Below are 22,531 nucleotides of genomic sequence, written 5' to 3'. Positions count from 1 at the left end.
GTAATGGCTCCATGCCAAGAGTCTAAAGTGACTCAGTTAATAAGGATACACACAATATTATCACAGTACTTATGCCACCTGGTTTGAAAACGAGCCAACATCCAACCATCAGAGCAGTTATCCCAGGAAAAGTCACATGCCCAGAACACAGAACCCAGTGTACCCAAAGGCCGTGGTAGACACTCAGCGGCCCGCAGATTCCTTGCATCAGTTTTCCCGATTCCAGTCAATGCCCACTTGCCAGAATCTACTGCCTATGAACTTAAATTCGGTTGGCAGAAACACCCTCGCACACACACTCTGGTGGACTGCAAGAGGCCTTGGGAAATGGGTGCAATGTGGCATAAATGAACTTGCAGGCAGCAGGCCTGTGGGTTCCTCTCCAAACAGCAGCAGCACTGCAGCCTTACAAGCAAAAGCCCAGCAGCAGCCAGCCTTCAGCCCAGGCAGGTAGCCTCAAGGCACCACTGCTGAGTTTCCAGGAAAAAGGACTTCACAGCGCTGTTAGGCAGAACTGAGAAGAATTGTGTGTTGCTTTCCTGCTTTTTTCAAGGCATCTGGGTCCCAGTGCCCTAGAGAGTACTGGTAAGGTTCTAACTTTTAACTGGTAGTGCCAGGCCAGTGTCACCAACACTGCACTTACTGACCCAAATTCCATTCTGCATGCAGGCCCAAGGAGGGAATGCAGAGGGACCAGCTTTGGATCCACGTGGCTTGTCTTTAGTTGCCTCTGGATTGCTTAAGTCCACGTAAAGGAAAAAATATCCCTGGGAGGCAGCTTTCTTAGGTCTAAACATTGCTTTGCAAGGGGCAGCCTACACATCACTGAGGCTCAGGCCTGAAAATGCTTGTTCACACAGGAGTGCGGCCCTGGAGCCCCTAGAGGGAGCCCTCACTCAATCCGTCCTGGGTGCCAGAAATACCATTGGAAGGGGAAATGTAAATGAAGGCATTATGCAATGGTTAAGGCTCTCCCCCAGAAACGATCAATGCATAAAGCCAAAATTAAGCCTCCACACAGGATGCAATATCACCCCCAGTTGAGACTCACAGTTATTGGATCAGAAGACCCTGATCTGGATGCAGATAGCTCTGGGCAGCTGCTCGAAGCTTGATTACAAGGGCCTGGTTAGAAGTTGAATGTAACATGGTAGAATTGACTCTACAGATAAATTTTTTAAAACTGAGGACTGAAAGAGATACTACCCCTTAAAAAACCCTACAGCTCTAGCCAAAGACTAAAATTAAATCAGAAGCAAGGCTAAAATCTGTGCTTCCTTGAACACCCGGCTGCTGGGAACTTTCTTTTCAGGCATGATAATCAACTAATGAAAGACTCTCTCATACAAATGCCAGAGTCATACTGTTTATTGATCAAAAGACCAAAATTAGTAAACTCATATGAGAGATGAAAAAATGGAAATGGAATGTACAACTCTAGTCAATCAGAAGCAATTTTAGAGAATTTTATTGAACTGTCATTTTATTACCAACATCTAACATTTCTAGCTTTGCTACATTTGGATAAGCACATTAGGAAGAAAATGTAAATTAAATACTATGAAAGTTCACTTTTAATGAAACATGATCTTAACAGATATGGATATATTAATTTAGTGGTTTTATTGCATTGTTAGAAAATTATATTATGAAAGATACAAAAAAATCAATAGCCGTTATTATTTCTGTTTATTTTACAATCAGTATGCCATCTTTACCATTACGGCTTTAAAATTTCATTCTGCCCAACAAGTTTCAAAGAATAGTTTATTACATGCCTTAATAAAACAGTTAAAATATTTACAAATTCAAAATAGATGTTTCATAACTGAAAAAAGTTCACCTGAGAATTCATTATAACATTGCCATTTTTTGATTTTTTTTCCAAGTTGTTAACGTGGCTGAGTGTCCACATGCAACCTGTATCGTCTACTGCACCAAATATATTTGATTCCTTATTTTAAATTAGTTAAGCATTAAGCTATAGTAAATTATGTTATAAAATGTACAGACGGAGAACTTAGATTTATATCCATATTTGTTTTGAATTTAACAATTTAATGACAAATTATTCGCTATAGCTGCAGGATTCAAATAATAAAAAAAATTTTAAGGTATGGTTATTTTATCAAGTTAGACCTAACAGCTTTTTAAAAATCATCAAGCAGTGAGAAGGCTAACTCATAAAATAAGGAACAATGATCATGTAAATATGCAATATACAAACTGAAAAACACCTTGCCAAAATTCTGCATGAAGGAAAAGATATACACTGTATACACATAATCCTGTCATTTGTCTTCGGCAGCCTCAAAAAAAAAAAAAGAATCAACTTAACACAAATTTTCTTAGAAAAACTTCTTTAGAAGTTAATGTTAAAATAGGCATAAATGTGTAATGCTATGCAATATATAAAAACTTCCCCACTTTATGGCCAAAAGACAAAGATAAAAAAATTTTTTATCTATCTGTCCCTCTGGATTACAACTTGAAAATCATATAGGTATGAGGTAGTGTAGTTACTTGTATTACATGCTGGCTATTAAAAGTAATGCTATATTTTACGAAACATTACACTTGGCCAATAATCAGAATATCATTAAAATAAACCCTTAATGCTAAACTGTTTATATGTAGAGAGAAATTTAAACCAAGTGCCTTAAAGATCGTATTTAAACTCTGGAGACAACTAGGTTTATCATAAAATAGAAAGTAATCTTTCAAAGCAGTTATTTACAGTAGCAATTAAAGCAAAAGATTGACATTTGCACATACACAAACTGATGTGACAAACAGTTGAGTGTACACTGAGGTAGGAAATCAAGGAGTCCATTGGCTTGTATAAGATTTTGCATTTTGTAAACCAGAAAAGGTTTTATATTATTGTATATTTTGAAGTTAAAATTTAAAATTACAAGTATCAAAGAAATAGCTACATGGGGGTATATATATATATATATATATATATATATATATATATATACACACAAACACGTACACACATCATTCTTTTGTAGCACGGGATACATTACCATTGAATTATCATTCTCCCTGACAAACTGAGTGTACTTATAAAAGCCTCTAGAAAATAAACAAGCCCAACCAGTTTTCTCTTACAACTAAGCTGATAACAGAGATAACGCACAAACCAATGAAGATACTAGCAGTATCTTCCCAACGCCACCCGCCCCCATGAAAAAGGGTAACATTTGACAAATTGCTCTGAAATATTAAGTCTGGTCCCCACATCCCCTCACAGCAGAGGCCTACTGGCTTGCGACCCATTCCTACACGGCACATGGCCGTCTCCCACATCAGCTACACAAGCCCTTCACTAGACTCAGGATGCAATCTACAAAAGTCTCCTCTCAGGTGTCTCATCTTGGTGAAATGAAGTACTTTCTAATCCAAACACTAAAAATCACTCTCTGTACCCTTTCAAACTGGATTCTGCAAATGTTTCTGTGAATGTGACTATGAAATTTTGTTTTCGTCATTGAGAGGTCCATAGCTTTCGTTTGACTCCCAAACAAGCCTACAACAGCAGAATGGCTAAGAACCACAGTAAAATGTTATGGGGTAGGGGCTCAGATTATGAAAACACTATTGTAAAACAGGATTGAATAAACACAAAGACTGATTTTAAAATGCCCAAGTCCAAAATGATTTGTGTGCCCTTATATACTAGATTTGGGGAAGAGAACAAGATTAAATCTGGCTTCCAAATTCAAACCCACCATGGAACAAGATCAAGTTTCATCCTATTTCACAAACCTGCACGGCTGTTGCAGATACATTTTTATCTACCATAATGCTTTTTACAAAGAAACCACAGGGCTTCAAAAAATAGGATGGAAAATGAACTGCCACTCCTGATCAATGTAGGCAATCTTCTTACCCCACGATATCTGGTTTCCTTGCATGGGTGACTTATGGTGGGCAGGCCGACAGCCTTGTACCTGGGGAGCTCTCCAAGATTCTAGGGAGGCTAAGACAATGCTCCCAACACGTGAGCTCATGCCACTGTATCCTGAGTCTCATTTCTTCTTCCAAAGTGACAAGAACGTCAGGAAACAGAAAGATCATGATGGACTCAGATGTGGAAGAGACTGAAGAGAAAAAAGAAAAGAGGGAAATGACGCTTATCTACCGCTGACGCAGCCAGAACTCTTTGAGAGTCGACACCGAGGAGGAGCAGAAGCCTCTGCCTTAGCCCACCGCTTGCCCGCTTCCTAACTATTCAGGACTCACAGTGCAGGCCAGCCAATCCCCGGTTTTACCAGGAGCTGAAGAGCAAAGTGCCAGGATTCAGGCAAGACGATTACGTCATGTTTTCACACTGCAGTTCTACACCAATATTCCCAAGGAGCTGACACCCTACTTCTCAGTAGAACTGAACCTTATCAGCATACTTGGGGAGAAATTTTCTTTTAAACCAGTATGTTGTAAGAAGGTCAGATTATTAAACTTTTGCAGGCTACTTCTTGATAGTAAGAACTATCTGCCGACGTTTCAAGGTGTTTAAATGTTGTTTGATATGCTACAGTTTTCATTTTCTTATTCATTTTTAATACTGGGAAGAGTCATTACTAACAGTTATTATTCTTTAAAACATGTGAGTTTTCAAAGCCTTACTACATTTCCACATATGATTTTTCGGTATCCAGGAGACAAGTCATTTCTGCATTTCCTGTGGAAATCAAGGAAAAGTCAAGGGTTGACTTCAGAGGAATTCCCTTAACGGCAAACTACAAGGGGAGAAAAACGATATTGTTAAGAGACAGATGGCTACGGCTATGTCAGGCTTTCAAGACAATGTCAGAACTTCAGTAGAAAATGAGACGGTCTGAAGGAAGTGGAAGCAAGTTTACTCATCAGTAGTACATTTGTCGGTCATCTGCTGACAGAAATCCGAGATGCCACCACTCTGGCGACACTGCTCCCCGGGCCCGGCCTGCTCCGAGGGGGCGCTGGCAGCTGCCCGGGACTCCGGGCCCCAGGCACCACCCGCCTCACCACCCTTGGCACTGGGATAGCGAGGGCTCTGCTCCCCAGCAGGCGGCCCAGCTGCAGGCCCTTCAGGCAAACTCAAAATCGATGGTAACGTGAGCTCACCATCAGCAGTACTCTTTCCTTTCTCAGAAATTAAAAAGGAAAGTGGGCAATCGGAGGCCGAGTACTTGGCGAGTATCTGTATTTGTTCTTGACTTAGAGCTGCTTCTTTACAGACTTGCTGGCAAAGTCCAGTTAGGTTCTGCTTTGTCTCGCCCAGAGTGGACAAAATGTGATCCCTTTCCTTCAACAAGCTCTCCTTTTCGTTTTGCTGTGAGGGTGAGAAAGAGAATACAGTGAATTGTGTTTATGAGCTCAATCAACATTCCTAAGGTGAGCAAACATTCATACCCACAGTGTCTTCTCATTATATAAGGTCATGTGGAATTTTTCCTGTCAATTCAATTCAAAAATATATTTAATACCTCAGGTCCATAAGTCCCCATCCCAAACTCTTAGGCCTACATGTATCTTGGGATTCAGAATTTTTCAGATTTTAGAAAGAAAATACAGCTGCACACATAATTCCTCCAGCAGGGTCTGAGGTAGCACCCCACTATCAAACGTCTTCACATTTCTAAATAAAACACATGAAAGTATCCATGCGCAAAGTAGGTTAAATAAAGACTCGACCTACCCTGTCAGCTTGTGTCAGTTTTGTGGCCAAAATAGTTTGTGATGAACTTACATGATTTTCTGAGCTTTTTGGATTTGTGGATTGCAAGTAAATGAGTGTGAACTTTCTGGATGGAATGCACCAAAAAAAAGTACAAGCACAGTGATCAGAACTCCTGCAAGATTCTAGTCATGACTGACATCAGTTGGGCATTTACTTTGTGCCAGATATTGTGCTAAATGTTTTGAAATGTGTAACCTCAGCTACGTAATCCTCACAATGACTCTGTTGATTTCAGTAATATCAAACCCATTTTACAGATGGGATTCAGAGTTTAATATGCCCAGAGTCAGAAAGCTAGTGGGTGAGTTACTAAAGTGTGAAGAAGGGAGAAGGGGAGGGGGACTTGTGTTTGTTAATTATTATTACTACTGGTGCTGTTATTATTTTCATTTAAATGTTTATCCCTACAGGAAAGTCTACCATGGAATTCTGTTCAAGTTTTCCTGGTTCCGGCCTTTCTGTCCGCCATCACTAGCTGCTGCTGACGGTGTGTCTTTTTTCTATCATTGCCCCACCTCATCCTTCCTACTCTACCACTGCATTGCTCCTAATCTAGTATGAGCTAGAAAACCAAATAATCAAGCTGTTTATAGAGTAAGAGTAAATAAATATTGATAGAGGGTCAAAGAGTTCTCTTGTGAAATTTATGACAACTCTCTTGGCCTCCTGCTCATTGGCAGCTTCAAGAGAGCTGGGCTGTTAAATGTTGCCAGTTAACATTTAGACAGGTTATTTCATAGTAATCATCCACAATGGCCAACCTTTAAATAGATGCTTTTCTGGGACAAAAATGGCTAAAAGGCTTGCACAAAAGTACTGTTGCGGTTTTATGTAAAAGTTTTTCTACAAAACTGTGTGTGACTCCAACTATTGGTAGTTAGTTTTTAAATATTTCAAGGCCATCTAATATTTTGAGAAAATCTGCAATGAATACAAAACACTAAATTTTTATATTGCAAGGTATTCTCCAATTTGTTGTGGTTTGAAAAAATAGGTAGACGCCAAGAATAAAAATATATATATATATATATATATATATATAAAATAATTAAAAGCAAGATCAATGTTCAGGAAGTACATTTTTTCTTACAGAAGGTTTGTCAGTTGTAGCCTTCTGATAAAACGAGTCTGCTGGTGCCTACAGGGAGAGAACAGTGCCTACCACCTGACCAGAGAAAGAAAGCAATCAGCACCCACTTCTCTTTATGGCCCTTCAGAAGCCAATCCAAATGAGGATGGAAACAAAGCTTCCAGAAGAAAATAAGAAACCTTTTTACTTAGTCATAACAATATCAGCCATTGACTCCTCTATCAAAGTTAAGATAAATCTCTGTTCTAAATAACAACAGACAAAATTTCAACTGTTCGCTGGTTTTTTAAATTAAATATAGTTAAGGAAAATAATGAATATTTGACCTTCCTCCCAGAAATTAGAACTACTACTTGACCTACAGATACTATGAAGATGACAAATATTTTATAACTTTCATATCTTTTGATAAATATCAATACAACCTTAAATATTCTCACTATTACCTCACTAAATAAAGGATGACAGGACTATAAGTATGTCCCATACAAGATGGCTTGCTTCTTTACAACAATTAAAACCAATAGGTACAACCCTGAAACTCTACGATGATTATTTCTAGAAATTAAATGTTCCCTTTCTGTTCCTCTATACTTTAAGCTAACTCCTACATGGGTAAGTTTCCAGACAGTTAGCTGATTTTTCCATTCCACTCTCATTTTAAAACACAAATTTACTTCAATAGCACTCAGTTTAACTAAAGCAATTCAACTTAAGAACTTCATGATATCATTACTAAAGATACCTCCCAAACATACTACCAGTGTCCTGCTACCTATTTCTACAATATACTTTAATTTTCTTATAATGTAACTCTATAAATCATAGTGTGAAGTGCTATGGCTTTAATCACAGATCTATATTTTTTAAAAATGAATCCTGGTATTATTCTGCATTTTATGGGAAGAAAACAAATTTACATCCAAATCCACATTTTCAACAGCTAGTGTATGATATTCATTCAATATAAGAATTTAAAAAAAAATCAAAATATAACTCACCCAGTAAAGATAAGGAGTGGAAGAATTTGGCACCAAAAGAGCCAGGTGACAGTGACAATTTACTTTAGATTAAAGGGTACTCACTGCTAGAAAATGGTGACTAATAGTCCCTTATGATGCAAAACCTCTGAATAGACAGTTCATAGAAATATAAAAATGAGCCTTAAAAATATGAATACAAGTGCTCAGTTTCACTCATAAGAGAGAGAAAAATAAAAGCTACCGTGAGATATCAATTCTCACAATCAGATTGGGAAAAAAACAAAAGCTGACAACAAACTCTCCGCTGAGGTTGTGGGCAGACAGACACACACATTACTGCTGGTGGGAAAGCAAAATGCCATAACCGCTACTGAAGGGAATTCAATAATATCTAACAAAATTACATATGTATTTACTCTTGATCCAACAATCCTACTTCTAGGACTCTATCCTAAAGACACATCTTCTCAAACATTAGAGAAAACAATGTTCAAAGTTCTTAACTATGGCATCCCAAATGTCCACTAATAAGAAACTGGTTTGGATTAACTGTGTGTGCTACAGACAGCCACAACTGAGCACTATGGAGCTATAAAGCAGAATGACAATCACTGTGAACTAAGAAAAATATTTCCTGGAAATCACTTCTTGAGCGAAAACAGAATACAGAATGGTATATATAGAATACTTCTCTGTAGCAGAAAGGGTAATAAAAATACATACAAAACATTAACCCGTTTTTAGAAAAGAAACACAAGGGAAAAAATCTAGAGATTAATGATAACAGTTACCTACAGGAAATAGCTATGAATTGGGTATAGGGAGAAAATGGGATCAAGACTTTGGAGTAGCTTTTTTAAAACACAGTTTTAACTTTTAAACCATACAGATGTTTTACATATTCAAAAATTAAACTTAAAAAATGTGAAGAGTAAATCCTAGAAACAAAATAGAAACAAATTAATTGTATATCAAATTGCTAACATAAAGAACTACTTTGAATAATTTTTAAATTTTAAACTTCAGTACTATGGTATATATTTAAGGGCAAAGAAAAAGCAAAGAAATTTTAAATTTTACTCAATCTCTTTATTATTGATAGTAATATTGACATTATAATTTTATGACATATATTTTATATGTATGTATTTATCAAATAGTAAATATATTAATATAATTGGAAGCCAAGATTTTCCCTATAATGAAAAGAGATAAAATATAAATACAGGGACTGCCCTGGTGGTGCAGTGGTTAAGAATCCGCCTGCCAATGCAGGGGACACAGGTTCGAGCCCTGGTCCGTGAAGATCCCACATGCCGTGGAGCAACTAAGCCCACGTGCCACAACCACTGAGCCTGCGCTCTAGAGCCCGCGAGCCACAACTACTGAGCCTGCGTGCCACAACTACTGAAGCCCGCATGCCTAGAGCCCGTGCTCCACAACAAGAGAAGCCACTGAAATGAGAAGCCCACGCACCGCAACTAGAGAAAGACCACGTGCGGCAATGAAGACCCAACGCAGCCAAAAATAAATAAATAAATATTTTAAAAAATATATATATATACATATAATCGAAGCAAAAAGACAAAAGTTCTAAACTACTAAATTTTGACTAGAAATATCTGCATGAACTCATGATTTCTAACATACTTTTATTTATTGAAGCATAATATACATCCTGAATGCACTCATGATTTTACATACGCACGCACACACACACACACACACACACACACACACATATTTCCCAGAAGAAGCAACACTCCAGCAGCAAGCATGCTTTCTACAGTCTAATACCTGCTATAAGAAACCAGGGATTTTTAGAGAAAGGGGTGATTCCCAAATGTTCAAACAAGAGAGGTACAAGGTGAGCCTATGACATGCTGTTCTAAATGGCACAGAAGCACTAATGGGGTCATGTCAAAAGCACACAGCACCTGGCAGAGGAGGCTGGCTCTCCCCGGGAAAGTCTGAAAAAATGTCAACATCAAGAAGATCGATGACTACTATGGGTTCTAAGAAATTAAATTAGAAAAAAATTAATCCATGAGTCCACAGTGATACTAAAGAGGTGTGGTGGGAGGGAGGGAAACAGGAGGGAAGGAAAGTTCTTTTTATAGAGGAATACCAATAAATGTAAGTGGAATGACAGAATTAGAAAAATCATGATTTTGCAACCCCCATTGTAAAGGCCATCAAAGCATGCTTAAAACCAAAGGACATAGGAGTGTTGGGGAACTGGATATTCGTAAAGTGCCTAATAAATACTCCACAGGTTACTAAACAATTACAAAGGCAAAAAAAATAATTTTGGAAATGATCTGGCAATTCCCATGCACTCAGGTGGGGCACCCTGACATTGTGCCTCCCCAAGTGACGCAGTATGAAGGACACAAGGATGAACGCTTAATCTCAACCTAAGAACTCACACTTCCACAGTTTACGTGAAATACAAGGAGTGAAGGAAGGTGTTAAATAGAACCAAGGGGAAACAATCAGACAAACTTTAAGAGTGGGACACTTTATGAGAACACTGGCGTAGACTCTTCAAAAAGTTACTGTCATTAAAAAAATAAAGGAGGGGGCGAGAAGGAGTATTTGTTCTAGATGAAGAGACTAAAAAGACAGAACCAAACGCATCATGTGAGGATAGGATCCTAGTTTGAAAAGGGAAAAAAAAGCATATAGATGAAATATGTTTTGGGAACAATTAGGGTAATCTGAATAGGAACTATATATATTATTTAAGATTTATGAATTTTCTCAGGTGTGACAAAGATATTGGTAAATATATGTGATAAAGATATATAAAAATGTCTATTTCTAGAAGATTCATGTTAAGCATTTACGGGTAAAATGTCATAATGTGGTAGGTTTCAAATGATCCAGAAAATAAAAGTAGAGCAATAGAGACAGAAAGACACTGAGACCAAGATCACCCAACTGCGGTTAGAAAGAGTCCAAAACTGACTAAGAGGGACAGAGAGAGAGAAAGACCCAAAGACCAACCAAGCGGAGCAGGGGGACACACACCTGGCCAGAGAGACAGAGACTAAGACCCACAGAAACAAGGAGACAGCAAAGGTGGCAAAATGTCAGTAACTGTTGAATCTACCCAGGGAGTATATCGTTGCTGATTTTACCATTCATTTAACTTTTCTGAAAGCTTGAAATTTTTAGAATGGGGAGGAGGAAAATGAATCTCAAGAAAAAAATGAAAACACATGAACCTGGCTCCCTATGACACTACTAGCATTTTACTGACAAGGACTATGTCTCATTGATCTTTGATTTCCTGGTACCCAGTACATTTAATATGGAGTGATCAGCAGATGCTTATAGAAAACACAACTACTACTATTTCTGGAGCCCTGAACACATGCTGGGCAGTACAAAGAGCTTTCCATCCTTGAAGGTATCAGATCCTCGCACCACACCTGAGGGAGGTACTATTCTTACCTCCATGTTATCAATGAGGGAATTCGGTATTGGAGGTGAAATTATTTCTCTAGGCCACAAAGCTACCAGTGGCCAGGCAGAGTTTCCAGCTGTTTGACTCCAAAGCCTCCAACTGACTTTTGTGTGCTAGTGCAGCAGGTTCTCAAAATTTAATGTGCATAATAAATATTTACCTGGGAAACTTTTATAAAATGCATGTTCCTGGGCCCCTCCCACAGGTCTGGGAGGGAGCTAAGGCAGGTGCATTTTGAGGAGGCACCCCCGGGTAACTCTGATGCCAATGGTAAACAGACCACATTTCAATACAGGCTGCTAAAGGGCCTCACAGAGTGGCAGAGGGCAGGTTCCAGAAACCCATGGGAGGGTTTGGAGACAACAGTGCACACGTGACTAGAGCAGCCAGTAAAATGTGACTAGAAAAGGTTTATTTTTAATAAAATAATACAATCTTCACAACAAAATTCAAAACACTAAAGACAGATGAGGTCATTTTACTCCTACACCATCATAATGGACAAGGGCAATGAAACAAACTGGTGTGTGAACACCTCAACCCTGAGTTACAGAGCTTTGTGAATATTGTGATTTCTGATCACTTATAAGTTGATATCAATCAATATTTGATATCTTCTAAGAGAAATAACATTTTGGTAATTTAATTTTTTTTCTTTAAAAAGCAAGTTTCATTTCAAGGTTACCTTTGTTTCAGGCCAAAATGGTATCAGAGACACACATTTTCTAACTTCTGAATTAATCTTACAGAAAAGAATAAACATGGACCTTGTAAAGAATCCTAGAGACAAGAGACTTGTAAGTCAAACACATAACAGAAGTTGAATGATTCCTGAACTTTGTTTCAAGATCTTATATTTATTGGTAAAAAGAAAAGTTATGTTTTTGGTTTATAGATTATGCATATTCAATTCTTATAGTCAAAGCAATACTGAATTAATGCCTAACCTCTAACATATTATCAAATTTAAAATAAACATTAAAAGTCAATGCCATCGATTTATCAACCAAATAATACACACCTTTCCTTTTCTTCAAAGGTTTTGTTTGACTCTGACAGAACTTCTTGTTGAGAAATACAACTCATTAATTTATTGAATTCGAACTAACGTCTCCCTTAGGCTTTCCCAGCACATAAAGACTATAAAAGCACCCTTTACACGTGATAATTATCCTACGGACCCACCCTAAAGACATTTTCGAATCCCTATTCTTATTGTAATCAAGTATTTTTTTTCATGTGCTGATCCATCCACAGTCTATTAGGCTATTACTTTTAGGACCAATTACAAAAAGTTCACAGTCAATAGCCAAAGACCAAAGCTTACAAAAATAGGGGACCCTTCACCTGAATATTAATACCAAATGGGCATACTGTGAATTTATTAATATTTAATTCAATCAATCATTGGCTATATTAAAATGGATGTTTCATTATGAAACATGTAATTTCCCTTAAATAGGTCTGCTAATTCCACCCAAACCATAAAGACTGGGAAACACTGCTTTTCTACTGCTTCCAAAAAGTGACATCCCGATAAAAAAAAAAAAAAAGAAATCTGACCCACTCTTCCATATTCTTAACTCTCCATACTACTAAACAGGAACATGTGATGGACGCATGGGGGTAACTTCTCTCTCTACAAAAGACAACAAGGTCCACAGTATCACCCAAAAACCAGTGTCTAAGTTCTAAGTAAACTTCTTAATGTAATAAGTATCTTAAGCATCAAACTCTTTTACTTCTGGAAAAGGGCCAGCCAGCTTGTAATTCTAATTAGCTAAGAAGTAGCATACTTTCTGCTTATTTTCATCTGAGACAAACATCTGCGGCAGGACAGAAATTTATAACATGCCTCTTATAATTTGCAACTGGAGTTTGCCTGTATAAATCACTAGAACCAAGAGCAGTATGAAGGACGGAGCAGAATTCAAGGAAGCCGAAACACAACGTAAATCATTCAGATTAAAAAAAAAAAAATTTACCGTATCTCCCCTGGGGATATTCTAGAAGAGGAAAGAGACCGAGTTCAGCCTGGCACACATCTGGGTAATGAGACCCCTGTCGGGCTGTCTGCTCTACCTGCCCAGATGTGAGCTCTCGGCAGCCACGTTTTCTGTTTCTGCTGTTTGTCCCTGCTCTCTAGTCACAGAAGAGGACACCCGAACCCGAAACAGGCCAACAGGCTAACTCCTTGAGAATTTAGAACTGACTAGAACTGTAGTCTCTGCCTGGACTGGTCTCTGGAGGAGAGGGAAACTATTCCTGAGCTGTGCTGTGGCCACTCTTCCCATACACACTTGGTGGCACACACAGCCAGAGAGAAGGTTCTCTGGGTTCCTGGCAATTTTCTACTTTCTTGTTCTACACTATTTACGAGGCCTGGCTCCATTCTTTGGCTTCTAATTGAGACACACGTAAATTCTTACAACAAATTCAGTAATTCGTGTTTCAGATGGTTTCCTGTTTCTTGCAACCAAACAGTCCAAATTAATACAATAGGTAAATAGGGTACTGACCACTCTGGTTTCTTATTTCATAAGAACTGCAGGAAAACCAAATATTCCCTTCTATTGGAAATTAACCAAGAGTTATTCCACTGACCATATGAAAGGAACCTTTCTATAATGAGAGAGGCAATATAAAGGTGAGGTCCAAACCCAGAATTTACAGTTTAGGCAGAGACATTAGGAAAGGAGCAATTAAGGGAGAGAAAACTGAAAATTGATAAATAATAGTATAGCAATAAGAAGAAGAAGAAAAAGGTAATATTTATTGAGTGCTTACTATGTCCAGGCACTCTTCTAAGTGCTAAGATGTATTAACTCATTTAATCTTCAAAAATGAATAACCACGCTATAAAGTAAAAATTAGTATTATCCCATCGTAAAGAGGAGAAACCTGAGGGACAGAGAAATTGAACGGCCTGCCCAGAGTTACAAAGTGCCACAGACAGGCACAGAATCCCACACTTTTAACCACTGTATCTCCCACTGCTCTCTGTTGAAGCAAAGGCAGAGGGAGCAGAAAGTCCAAAGAAAGTCACAAGACCTCTTCATCCTAGATACCTGAAATTCAGTAAAAACATCAACTGTCCAGCAATCCAACGTCTGACTGCAATGAAAAAATATAAATATGACCTATGAGTCATGAAATAGACTAGTTCTAAAGGGTAATAGTTACTCTCTCCAACATATTTGCATAGTACATGTCTAAAATAAAGTTACTGATGAAACAAACTCAATCGATACGAAGGGTTTTTTTGTTTTGTTTTCATTTTTGTTTGTTTTTAGGAGGAAGAAAACCAGATAAATTCTACTGGCAGCTAAAAATCATCACTAGCTGAGGGGGAAGACAGAACTAAAAGAAGCAGGTATAGTAGTACTCCAGTAGTGCAAGTTTATTCCACGTTGATTTCAAATAGCACTATACAACCCAACAGTCTAGAAAGCATCTCTGTATTACAGTACAGAATAAAAACTAAGGCTAAAATGCTGTACTCTGTCTAAAGGCAGGTAAGTGTTTAATCCAAAGTTGGATAATAAGAAAGGACACTAGTGCTTACAGGTATGGACGGATACACACCCTAAGAGTACTGGGTAAATGTTACTGAATTTGTCACTTTTCTTCTTTGGTCTTAACTCTAATCATTCAGCAATATCATATAGGTTTTTTAATATCTCTCATGCCTCTATGTGTAAAACATATGGTTTCTTTTCCATCTTCTTATACAGTTTGCTTCATCTTTTTATACAGTTAAACATCTTCATCTTTTTGCCAAAAGTGTATCACAATACTATATAAATAACAAATTTTTATTTTTCCACTTTTCTGAAGGCATATAAATGCAGTGTCTTTTTTCTAAATTGCTGCTGTTTATTCATAGCTAGGAACATTCATGTTTAAAGATTTGCTACAATCGCAATTTTAAACTTTTACCAATAATTAACAAAGACCCAAAACCGAACATTCAATGAATGTTTGAATGTTTTTACTACTTCTAGGCACTTTTTCCCTGATGTCTCTAACCTTATTTTTAGCTTTAGCTGGCCTGCACTATCAGTTATCTTTTTTCATACAATGTTTCCTTCTATCAACCACTAGGGTGTAGAAAAACATGGGTGGAAATTAATCTACTTTTTGGGTTAATTTGTGTTTTGATGCTGGAATAGAAAATAAGATTCAATAAAGTAAGCATTCTTCTCACTTAGGATCTCATTAGATCTTAAAATTTTCTATTTATACCAGCACGTGAATTCTTTCCCTTAGATGAAAGATCCAAGTTGGCTGGTTTGTTTTGGTATCAACCAAAACAAGTTACTAGTTATTAAAACTAACAACTGGAACATCAGCTTTTATAGACACCAAACACAGCACAAAGAGATTAAAGTGCTTTATTAATATCTTTAACCCTTACTCAACCACCAAGAATTCGGTAGACAGTAGAATTATCCTTAATCTATAAATCATTTTTTTAAAAGCACACAGAAATAGTCCTCAACTTACATATGGTTGTATATCATGCTAAATATGTAGAACACTTACTCAAGTAAAATAGTCTATGAAAAGACTCATTGTTTTTTATTTCCTAAGCTTTCTGAAAATGTCATATAATTTTCTTAAAATGATAATTGGTAAATTTTAAAATTAATGTATAATTGAGCATTATATCTGACTTAGGAATTGAAATAGCTATTTCCCGTCTGAAAAAAAAAGAAAGAATGAATTGTTGGAATTAGAATAAGAAGAAACTTGCATACTTACCAGCTTCTCAATTTCTGACTCAAGATTCTGTATACAATCAAGTTTTCTCTTGCGACAGCGCTGTGCAGCAATTCTGTTTTTACTTCTTCTCCGAATATCATGGATGCAATCCAGTTGTTCTGGAGTCAACTTGTGCATTTTCAACAAGGATTGAAAATCATTTCGAGAGAGCGAAATTATTCGTTGTGCATTAAATGGTAGTTTTACCTAGAAGGCAAAATAAACGTTAGTAGTTGCTGTATTTTGTAGTTTCTACTTAAATCTAGGAAGAGAAAGATATGCACCTATGTTTTCCAGAGAACTTCATTTAGACGTTAAAAAAAAAAAAAGACCCCTATTTCCAATTTCTATACAATCCTTTAAAGACTGATAATTTAATTGATATTCCGATTCTATTTTAGAGAGGGTTCAGAAGACAAACAAATTGAGAAGCAAATTTTTTTCAGCAAATCAAACATTATCAACACAAATATTAATGTATTTAAGATGAAAAAACAGAATTTAAATTATTTTACTAGGGCATGTTAATAACCCATAGTGGGCTTCCCTGGTGGCGCAGCGGTTGAGAATCTGCCTGCCAATGCAGGGGACACGGGTTCGAGCCCTGGTCTGGGAAGATCCCACATGCCACGAAGCAACTGGGCCCGTGAGCCACAATTACTGAGCCTGCACGTCTGGAGCCTGTGCTCCACAGCAAGAGAGGCCGTGACAGTGAGAGGCCCGCGCACCGCGACGAGGAGAGGCCCCCGCTTGCCACAACTAGAGAAAGCCCTCGCACAGAAACGAAGACCCAACACAGCAAAAAAAATAAATAAATAAAAAATTAAGAAGTGTTGTAAGAAACGTTTAAAAAAAAAAAAATAACCCATAGATATCTTTAAGGCTCTTTCTAAAGTATTTTTAATGTATTTTTACCCAAACCAAAAAAAAAAATCTATTTTATTCTTTGATTTATATTACTGTGTAGCACTGATTTAATACTGGTATATTAACACTAGTAATTTCTAAAGCATTTCAGAAAATTTATTTTTCTGTCAGGAAAATGGCAGTTTCACATAACTCATTTCACTTGCCAATGTAGAAATGGTTAGAAAAACCTTATGAATATTTTAAAGTCATTTTCCACATACTTAAATTTGAAAAAAATAAGAAGATAATTTAAAAACATAACAAAACTATGGGACAGTTTAATTGTATTAATTATCAAAAACACAAATGAAACATTGGTCAGTTTCTGTGGTAACTTAGTCTTTCAAGCTGACAGAAATTAGTTACACAAAATACTCTAAAATTTCTTAAAAGTTTTATTTTTAGCATTCTTTTCACAGTTCCAAACACTGGATTTATAAATATCATATAAAAATCTATAGATGTAACTCATGCATACATATTACTTCTTAAATTAAACCACCAATCACCTCCTTCCACAGCCAAGGGAAAAAAAACCTCTTTCAAACTATGTCATCCAACAGCTATCAAACCAAAGAACATGATAAAGAACTAACATGCCTTTATTATTACTGGAACTATAGTAATGTTTTACAAAAAAGCATCTATCAAATACAAACATTTGTACACAAAGTATACAGATCAAGCTTAGTATGATTAATACCATACCATCTACAAGTAATTCATGGTAAATTATTAAGACATTCTTTAAATTAATAGATGAAATAACTAAGGGAAAATAAAAAAATTCATAGCTCTGAGAAAATAGTGTAAAGAAAACTCTGTGGGGGGAGAAAGACTGCGATTGACATATACACACTACTATATAAAAAATAGATAACTAATAAGAACCTATTGTATAGCACAGGGAACTCTACTCAATACTCTGTAATGACCTATATGGGAAAAGAATCTAAAACAGAGTGGATATATGTATACGTATAACTGATTCACTTTGCTGTACAGAAACTAACACATCATTGTAAATCAACTATACTACAATAAAAATTAATTTAAAAATTATTAACTAGTTCTGTACTCAAATAAAAAAGAGGGGTGATAAAAAAAGAAAGAAAGAAAGAAAACTCTGGATCAGAAGCCACATTCTTACAACCAGTCACTGCTAAGTCATTGCCAAGTGACTAGTCCCACGTCTAGACATCCACGTGGCAGTGAGTTAAGACTGAATATATGCTGTATTTAACCAAAAGTTATCACATAATGCTATAGAGTCATTTTTCTTTTTCCTCTCGGGACCTGGCATTTGATTTAAACAGTTAAACAGCCAATGTGTGAATCCATAACCTGGTTAACAAAATAAATACACCTACTTGAAATAAATGAACACAGAAGTCCTTCAAACGTCATCACACACTCCTGGTATTTATCATATGGTTGTATAATTAACTGTGTATGGGTTTCCTCCTCCCTCTCTGAGCCGGCTCACATCCCCAGTGATGCGACAGGAGCTGACACATTAATCCCAATTAACAGTGGTAAAACAATGACTTAACAACACACTCATTTTCCGCTCACCTCACATTCTTGTTCTCTGGCTGAACAGGGTTCACTGTCTCCTTCGGTATCCGTCTCAGAGTCGTCTCCCAAGCTAATCACACAAGCGTAGGGACAAGGTTCCTGTTGGGGCTCTGAAACGTAGTCATCGTTTCCAATTTCCAAATTGCTAGAACAGCCTTCGGTACTCAGAGTACTTATGAAAGGGCAATTGACAGAACTCAATGTTGTGAAAGTCCTCTGACCCGGTTCTGGGCTGTCACTAATCCTGATACCTAACCAGGGACATTCAGACCGTTTCTGGGAGTAGATCTGTTCTGAGCCATCTTTGGCCACGGCAGGTGATAACTGCATTTGGCAAGGAGAGTCCGTGCTGCAAATGTCACTCCAGAAGCCTTTCGCTAGGTGTTCTGCCACTTCTCGTTCCACGCTACTCAGATCACTCGAGGCGAGGTTACTATCTTCCCTGGGGCCAGAGTCAGATTTCAAATCTTGACTCTCACTGAAAGTTTTCTCTTCTCGAACATCTGAAGCTGACAAAGGCTTTTCTGTTAACACTGTCGTGTTTTGCATACCAGCAAAATTCAAGTCACCATACTGGTCATACGTGTGTAAAAGAGACAGAGAATACAGCCCATGGGGATCTGTAGAACTGGGGGGAAACGGAGTCGCTTCTGTTTTTCCTGATGGGCACTGAGAAGCAGGATCTTTCTTCTTGGTTTCTTCATGTTCCATTGCTAATTTTCTTTCTTCACATTTTAAAATCACCTGCAAATCTGCACAGTCCTGGATTCCTCCTAGACACTCATTTTCGGACGTCTCATTTGGCTGAACAGAAGAAGTGTGAATGTCTTTGACACTGGATTCCACAGTACGGACTCTGTCAGTTCCAAACGCTTTTTGGAATTTTCGGTATTTGGGGCATAAAGATGGCAGAGCCAGAGCAGCACCCTTTTCTAAGCACATGGATTCACATGTTTGACTGGCACTGTCTTGTAGAGGAGGAGATACTTTTGCACTGCCTTGATACCTACGGAGTTTACAGTGAGGAGTCTGAACATTTTTATTTTCCAAAATTTCCTCCACCTCATCAATTTCTAAATCTCTCTGGTCCAAAAGTGAAAATTTAAAATCTGGTTTCTGACAGGGTGATGAGAAGCATTTTTTTCTTGGACATTCTTGCTGGTCTGCAGTGGAGTCCAAAAACTTGTATTTGAGAAACTGAAAGCAGGATTCCTCAATATCAGGTACACCTAAAAATTCCACACACTTGTACACTTCATCCACATTGTCCTTACTTAGTATCAGTTTAGCAGTGTAGGCAAACTGAATTAAAGGTTCAAATCCTTTAACTGTCACCTGTTAATATACAAAACAAAAACAAATGCATCACATGAAAGCTGTCTAGTAGATAAGTACAAGAAAAGTAGGAGGGTGGCAAGAGAGTAACCTCTTTGCAATATTTACAAAACGGGTATTTTAATTTGGTAAGAAAACATATTCTTCTAGGAAATGTAAAGCTAAGGGAATCTTGAAAAGCATGCTTCTCACATCTTGTTCATTGGGACCACACCCTTCACTTTATAGACTCCACCCTTTATGACCCATGGAGTATGATTTACTCATATGAGGTAAAGATATAAACATTACCACAATTTTCCACATAGCTGAAAGAAATCATCTATGGAATAAAGCAACATGGATACAATTTGCAACACATAGTCAAGTGCCAGGTGTCTGTTGCCATCCCAGCCCCATGTGGTCACTATAATCCAAACAACTATAAACTACAACTGCTATAAACTACAAAAGCGAAATTTTCAAGGATGGAAAACAATATATCCAAGGCACTTAAAGTAGTCCTGGTCCACGGTGAATGCACAGTAAATGCTAATTATTATCTTTATTTCATGCCAAAAATTTCTAATAAAATTTTTAAAGACTCAGATTTTAAAAATGATCTAAGTGAAGGTCTAAAACTCGTGCCCAGTACTGTTTTAGCAAAGACTCATGGACTCTAGGTAATAAAACTTTTCAGCAGAAACTTGCACATTTACACTGAACCTGCCTCTGCAAAGTGCGGGGCAAATGAAACCTACTGTAGGGCAGGGAAAGCCTCATTCTGGGCTCAAAATACAAAATTAATTTTAAAACACTGAATTCCTATAAGAGTGATCAATATATAATTTTTTGTGATCTTCTTAAAATACTGCTAAACTGGGAGTACTTAATTAGCTTTTACATGGCTAAAATAAAAAATAGCAACAATACTGGTGAAGATGTGGAGAGATTGGATCACTCATGTATTGCTGGTGGGAATGTAAAATGGTGCAGCCACTTTGAAAACCAGTTTGGTAGTTTCTTAAAAAACTAAACATGCAACCACCCTACGTCCCAGCAACTGCACTCCTGTTCTTTTATGTCAGAAAAATGAAAACTCATGTTTGTACAAGTGCTCACAGCAACTTTATTTGTAACAGCCAAAAACTGGAATCAGCCTGATTTCCTTCAGTAAGTGTATAGCTAAATAAAAACTGGTACAGCCACCCTATGGAATACAGTAAAAAGGAACACACTACCTGATGCATACACCTTTGATAAATCTCAAAGGAATTATGCTAAGCGGAAAAAGGCCAACAATCCCAAAAGGCCACATACTATTATGATTCCATTTATATAACATTTTTGAAATGACAAGCCTTTAGAAAAGGACAGATTAGTGGTTGCCAGGGATTAGGAATGGAGCAAGGGGGTAAGGGAGTGCAGACAGAGGGCAGGAAGGAAGTGGGTGTGATTATAAGAGGGCAACACAAGGGATCCTTGGGTGGGTGCTGAAACTGTTCAGACTGTGGTGGTGGATACATGGACCCACCCAGAAAATTAAACTGTATAGAACTTCATACACACACACAATTTAGTACAAGTAAAACCAGGGAGGTCTGAATAAGATGGGTGAACTGTATTACTGTCAGAATCCTGGTTGTGATATTGTACTATAATTTTGCAAAATGTTACTATTAGAAGAAACCGGACAAAGTGCAACAAGGGATCTCTCTGCATTGTCTTACAGCTACATGTGAATTTATAATTATCTCAATAAATATTTCAATTAAAAAATTTTCAAATAAGTTAAAATAATCAAAAGAGGCTTTTAAGACAGTTACACAATGACCTTTTCAATCTGCCACTATGATGAAACACTTCAAATATTTGAAAATTTATGATTTACACTCAAATTAGAAGGAACGAATGCATATACACACACATGCATGCATATACCTTCCCTTCCATGCACATGAATCAAATTTTTCTCTACTTGGAAAGTCATAGTAAGTAATTTGAAACTACAGACCATAATAAGGATATCTCCATTATGATACGTGATGCTACTTTCTAAAAAACAATGGCTAACCTATAGTTGGCCCTTCCTGTCGTTGTCTTGGTTATCATATTATTTGCTCTGACCTCTGCCACAGAACTGACCTTTTTATTCCCCAAACTGTAGCTACAATCTCATGTATGTACGCACGGCCAGCGATAAGCTCAACTGTAGACTTAGTGTCATCACAGAGCAGCCCACACACACCTGTCGTACACAGAGAAGTTCTACATACTTTGTCCTAATTCCTTTTAACAACTTCTGATGTGTGTCCCAATGCCACAAGGCTCAGCATTCTTCTAGCTGTAGTTACTAATGAAATCAAGCAAGCGCTTATAAGAGTCAGTGTATACCCAGCACTCCTGCCCAGAGAGAGGTCTCTTGGAGGCAGGATGGTAACAAGGACTTAAATATCTAGGTGCGTGAGCTCCACAACAGGCTGGTGGGCGAAAGGTGTGTAAGAACAAGGCTCTATAAGTATGACACAAAATCACCTTTCTTCTACCAACGCATAGCCACAATCTCAAGAAGAAAGGGAGAGAAAGAACACTTCTAGAGTACCTAACAGCCACATGTAGACAAAATGAGGAGGCTGGAATGCATAATCTTCTGGTTTCCTCCAAATTCTAAAATCCTTAGCTAACAGCTG

The 22,531-nt window shown here is 37.4% G+C and overlaps 1 protein-coding gene and 1 long non-coding RNA gene across 9 annotated transcripts in view; one reads left to right on the top strand and one right to left on the bottom strand.

Annotated features, from left to right (window-relative positions):
* The window catches only part of LOC309660202, a 35,532-nt gene extending 33,204 nt beyond the window's left edge, over nucleotides 1-2,328 (top strand). The window contains exon 2 of the long non-coding RNA XR_014263265.1: nucleotides 37-2,328. This is a non-coding gene — a long non-coding RNA (uncharacterized lncRNA). The remainder of the gene's footprint in view (nucleotides 1-36) is intronic.
* BACH1 (BTB domain and CNC homolog 1) overlaps nucleotides 1,607-22,531 on the bottom strand; it is a 78,642-nt gene continuing 57,717 nt past the window's right edge. For 5 of the 8 annotated variants that reach the window (XM_082460425.1, XM_082460422.1, XM_082460423.1 and 2 more), the window contains 3 exons: nucleotides 18,525-19,862; nucleotides 16,041-16,247; nucleotides 1,607-5,323 (listed from right to left, as the gene is read on the bottom strand). In XM_082460425.1, the coding sequence (XP_082316551.1) occupies nucleotides 4,868-5,323; nucleotides 16,041-16,247; nucleotides 18,525-19,862 (2,001 nt within the window). In that variant the 3' untranslated portion in view covers nucleotides 1,607-4,867. Of the gene's footprint in view, nucleotides 5,324-14,344; nucleotides 14,391-16,040; nucleotides 16,248-18,524; nucleotides 19,863-22,531 lie in introns of all 8 variants that reach the window. The other 3 variants (XM_082460427.1, XM_082460426.1, XM_082460428.1) reach the window with 3 other exon arrangements.

The sequence above is a fragment of the Balaenoptera physalus genome, assembly GCF_965194825.1.
Source record: "Balaenoptera physalus genome assembly, chromosome: 4".
Lineage (NCBI taxonomy): Eukaryota > Metazoa > Chordata > Mammalia > Artiodactyla > Balaenopteridae > Balaenoptera > Balaenoptera physalus.
The sequence above is the reverse complement of the archived record's forward strand: the minus strand, read 5'-3'. Positions and strand labels throughout refer to the sequence as shown.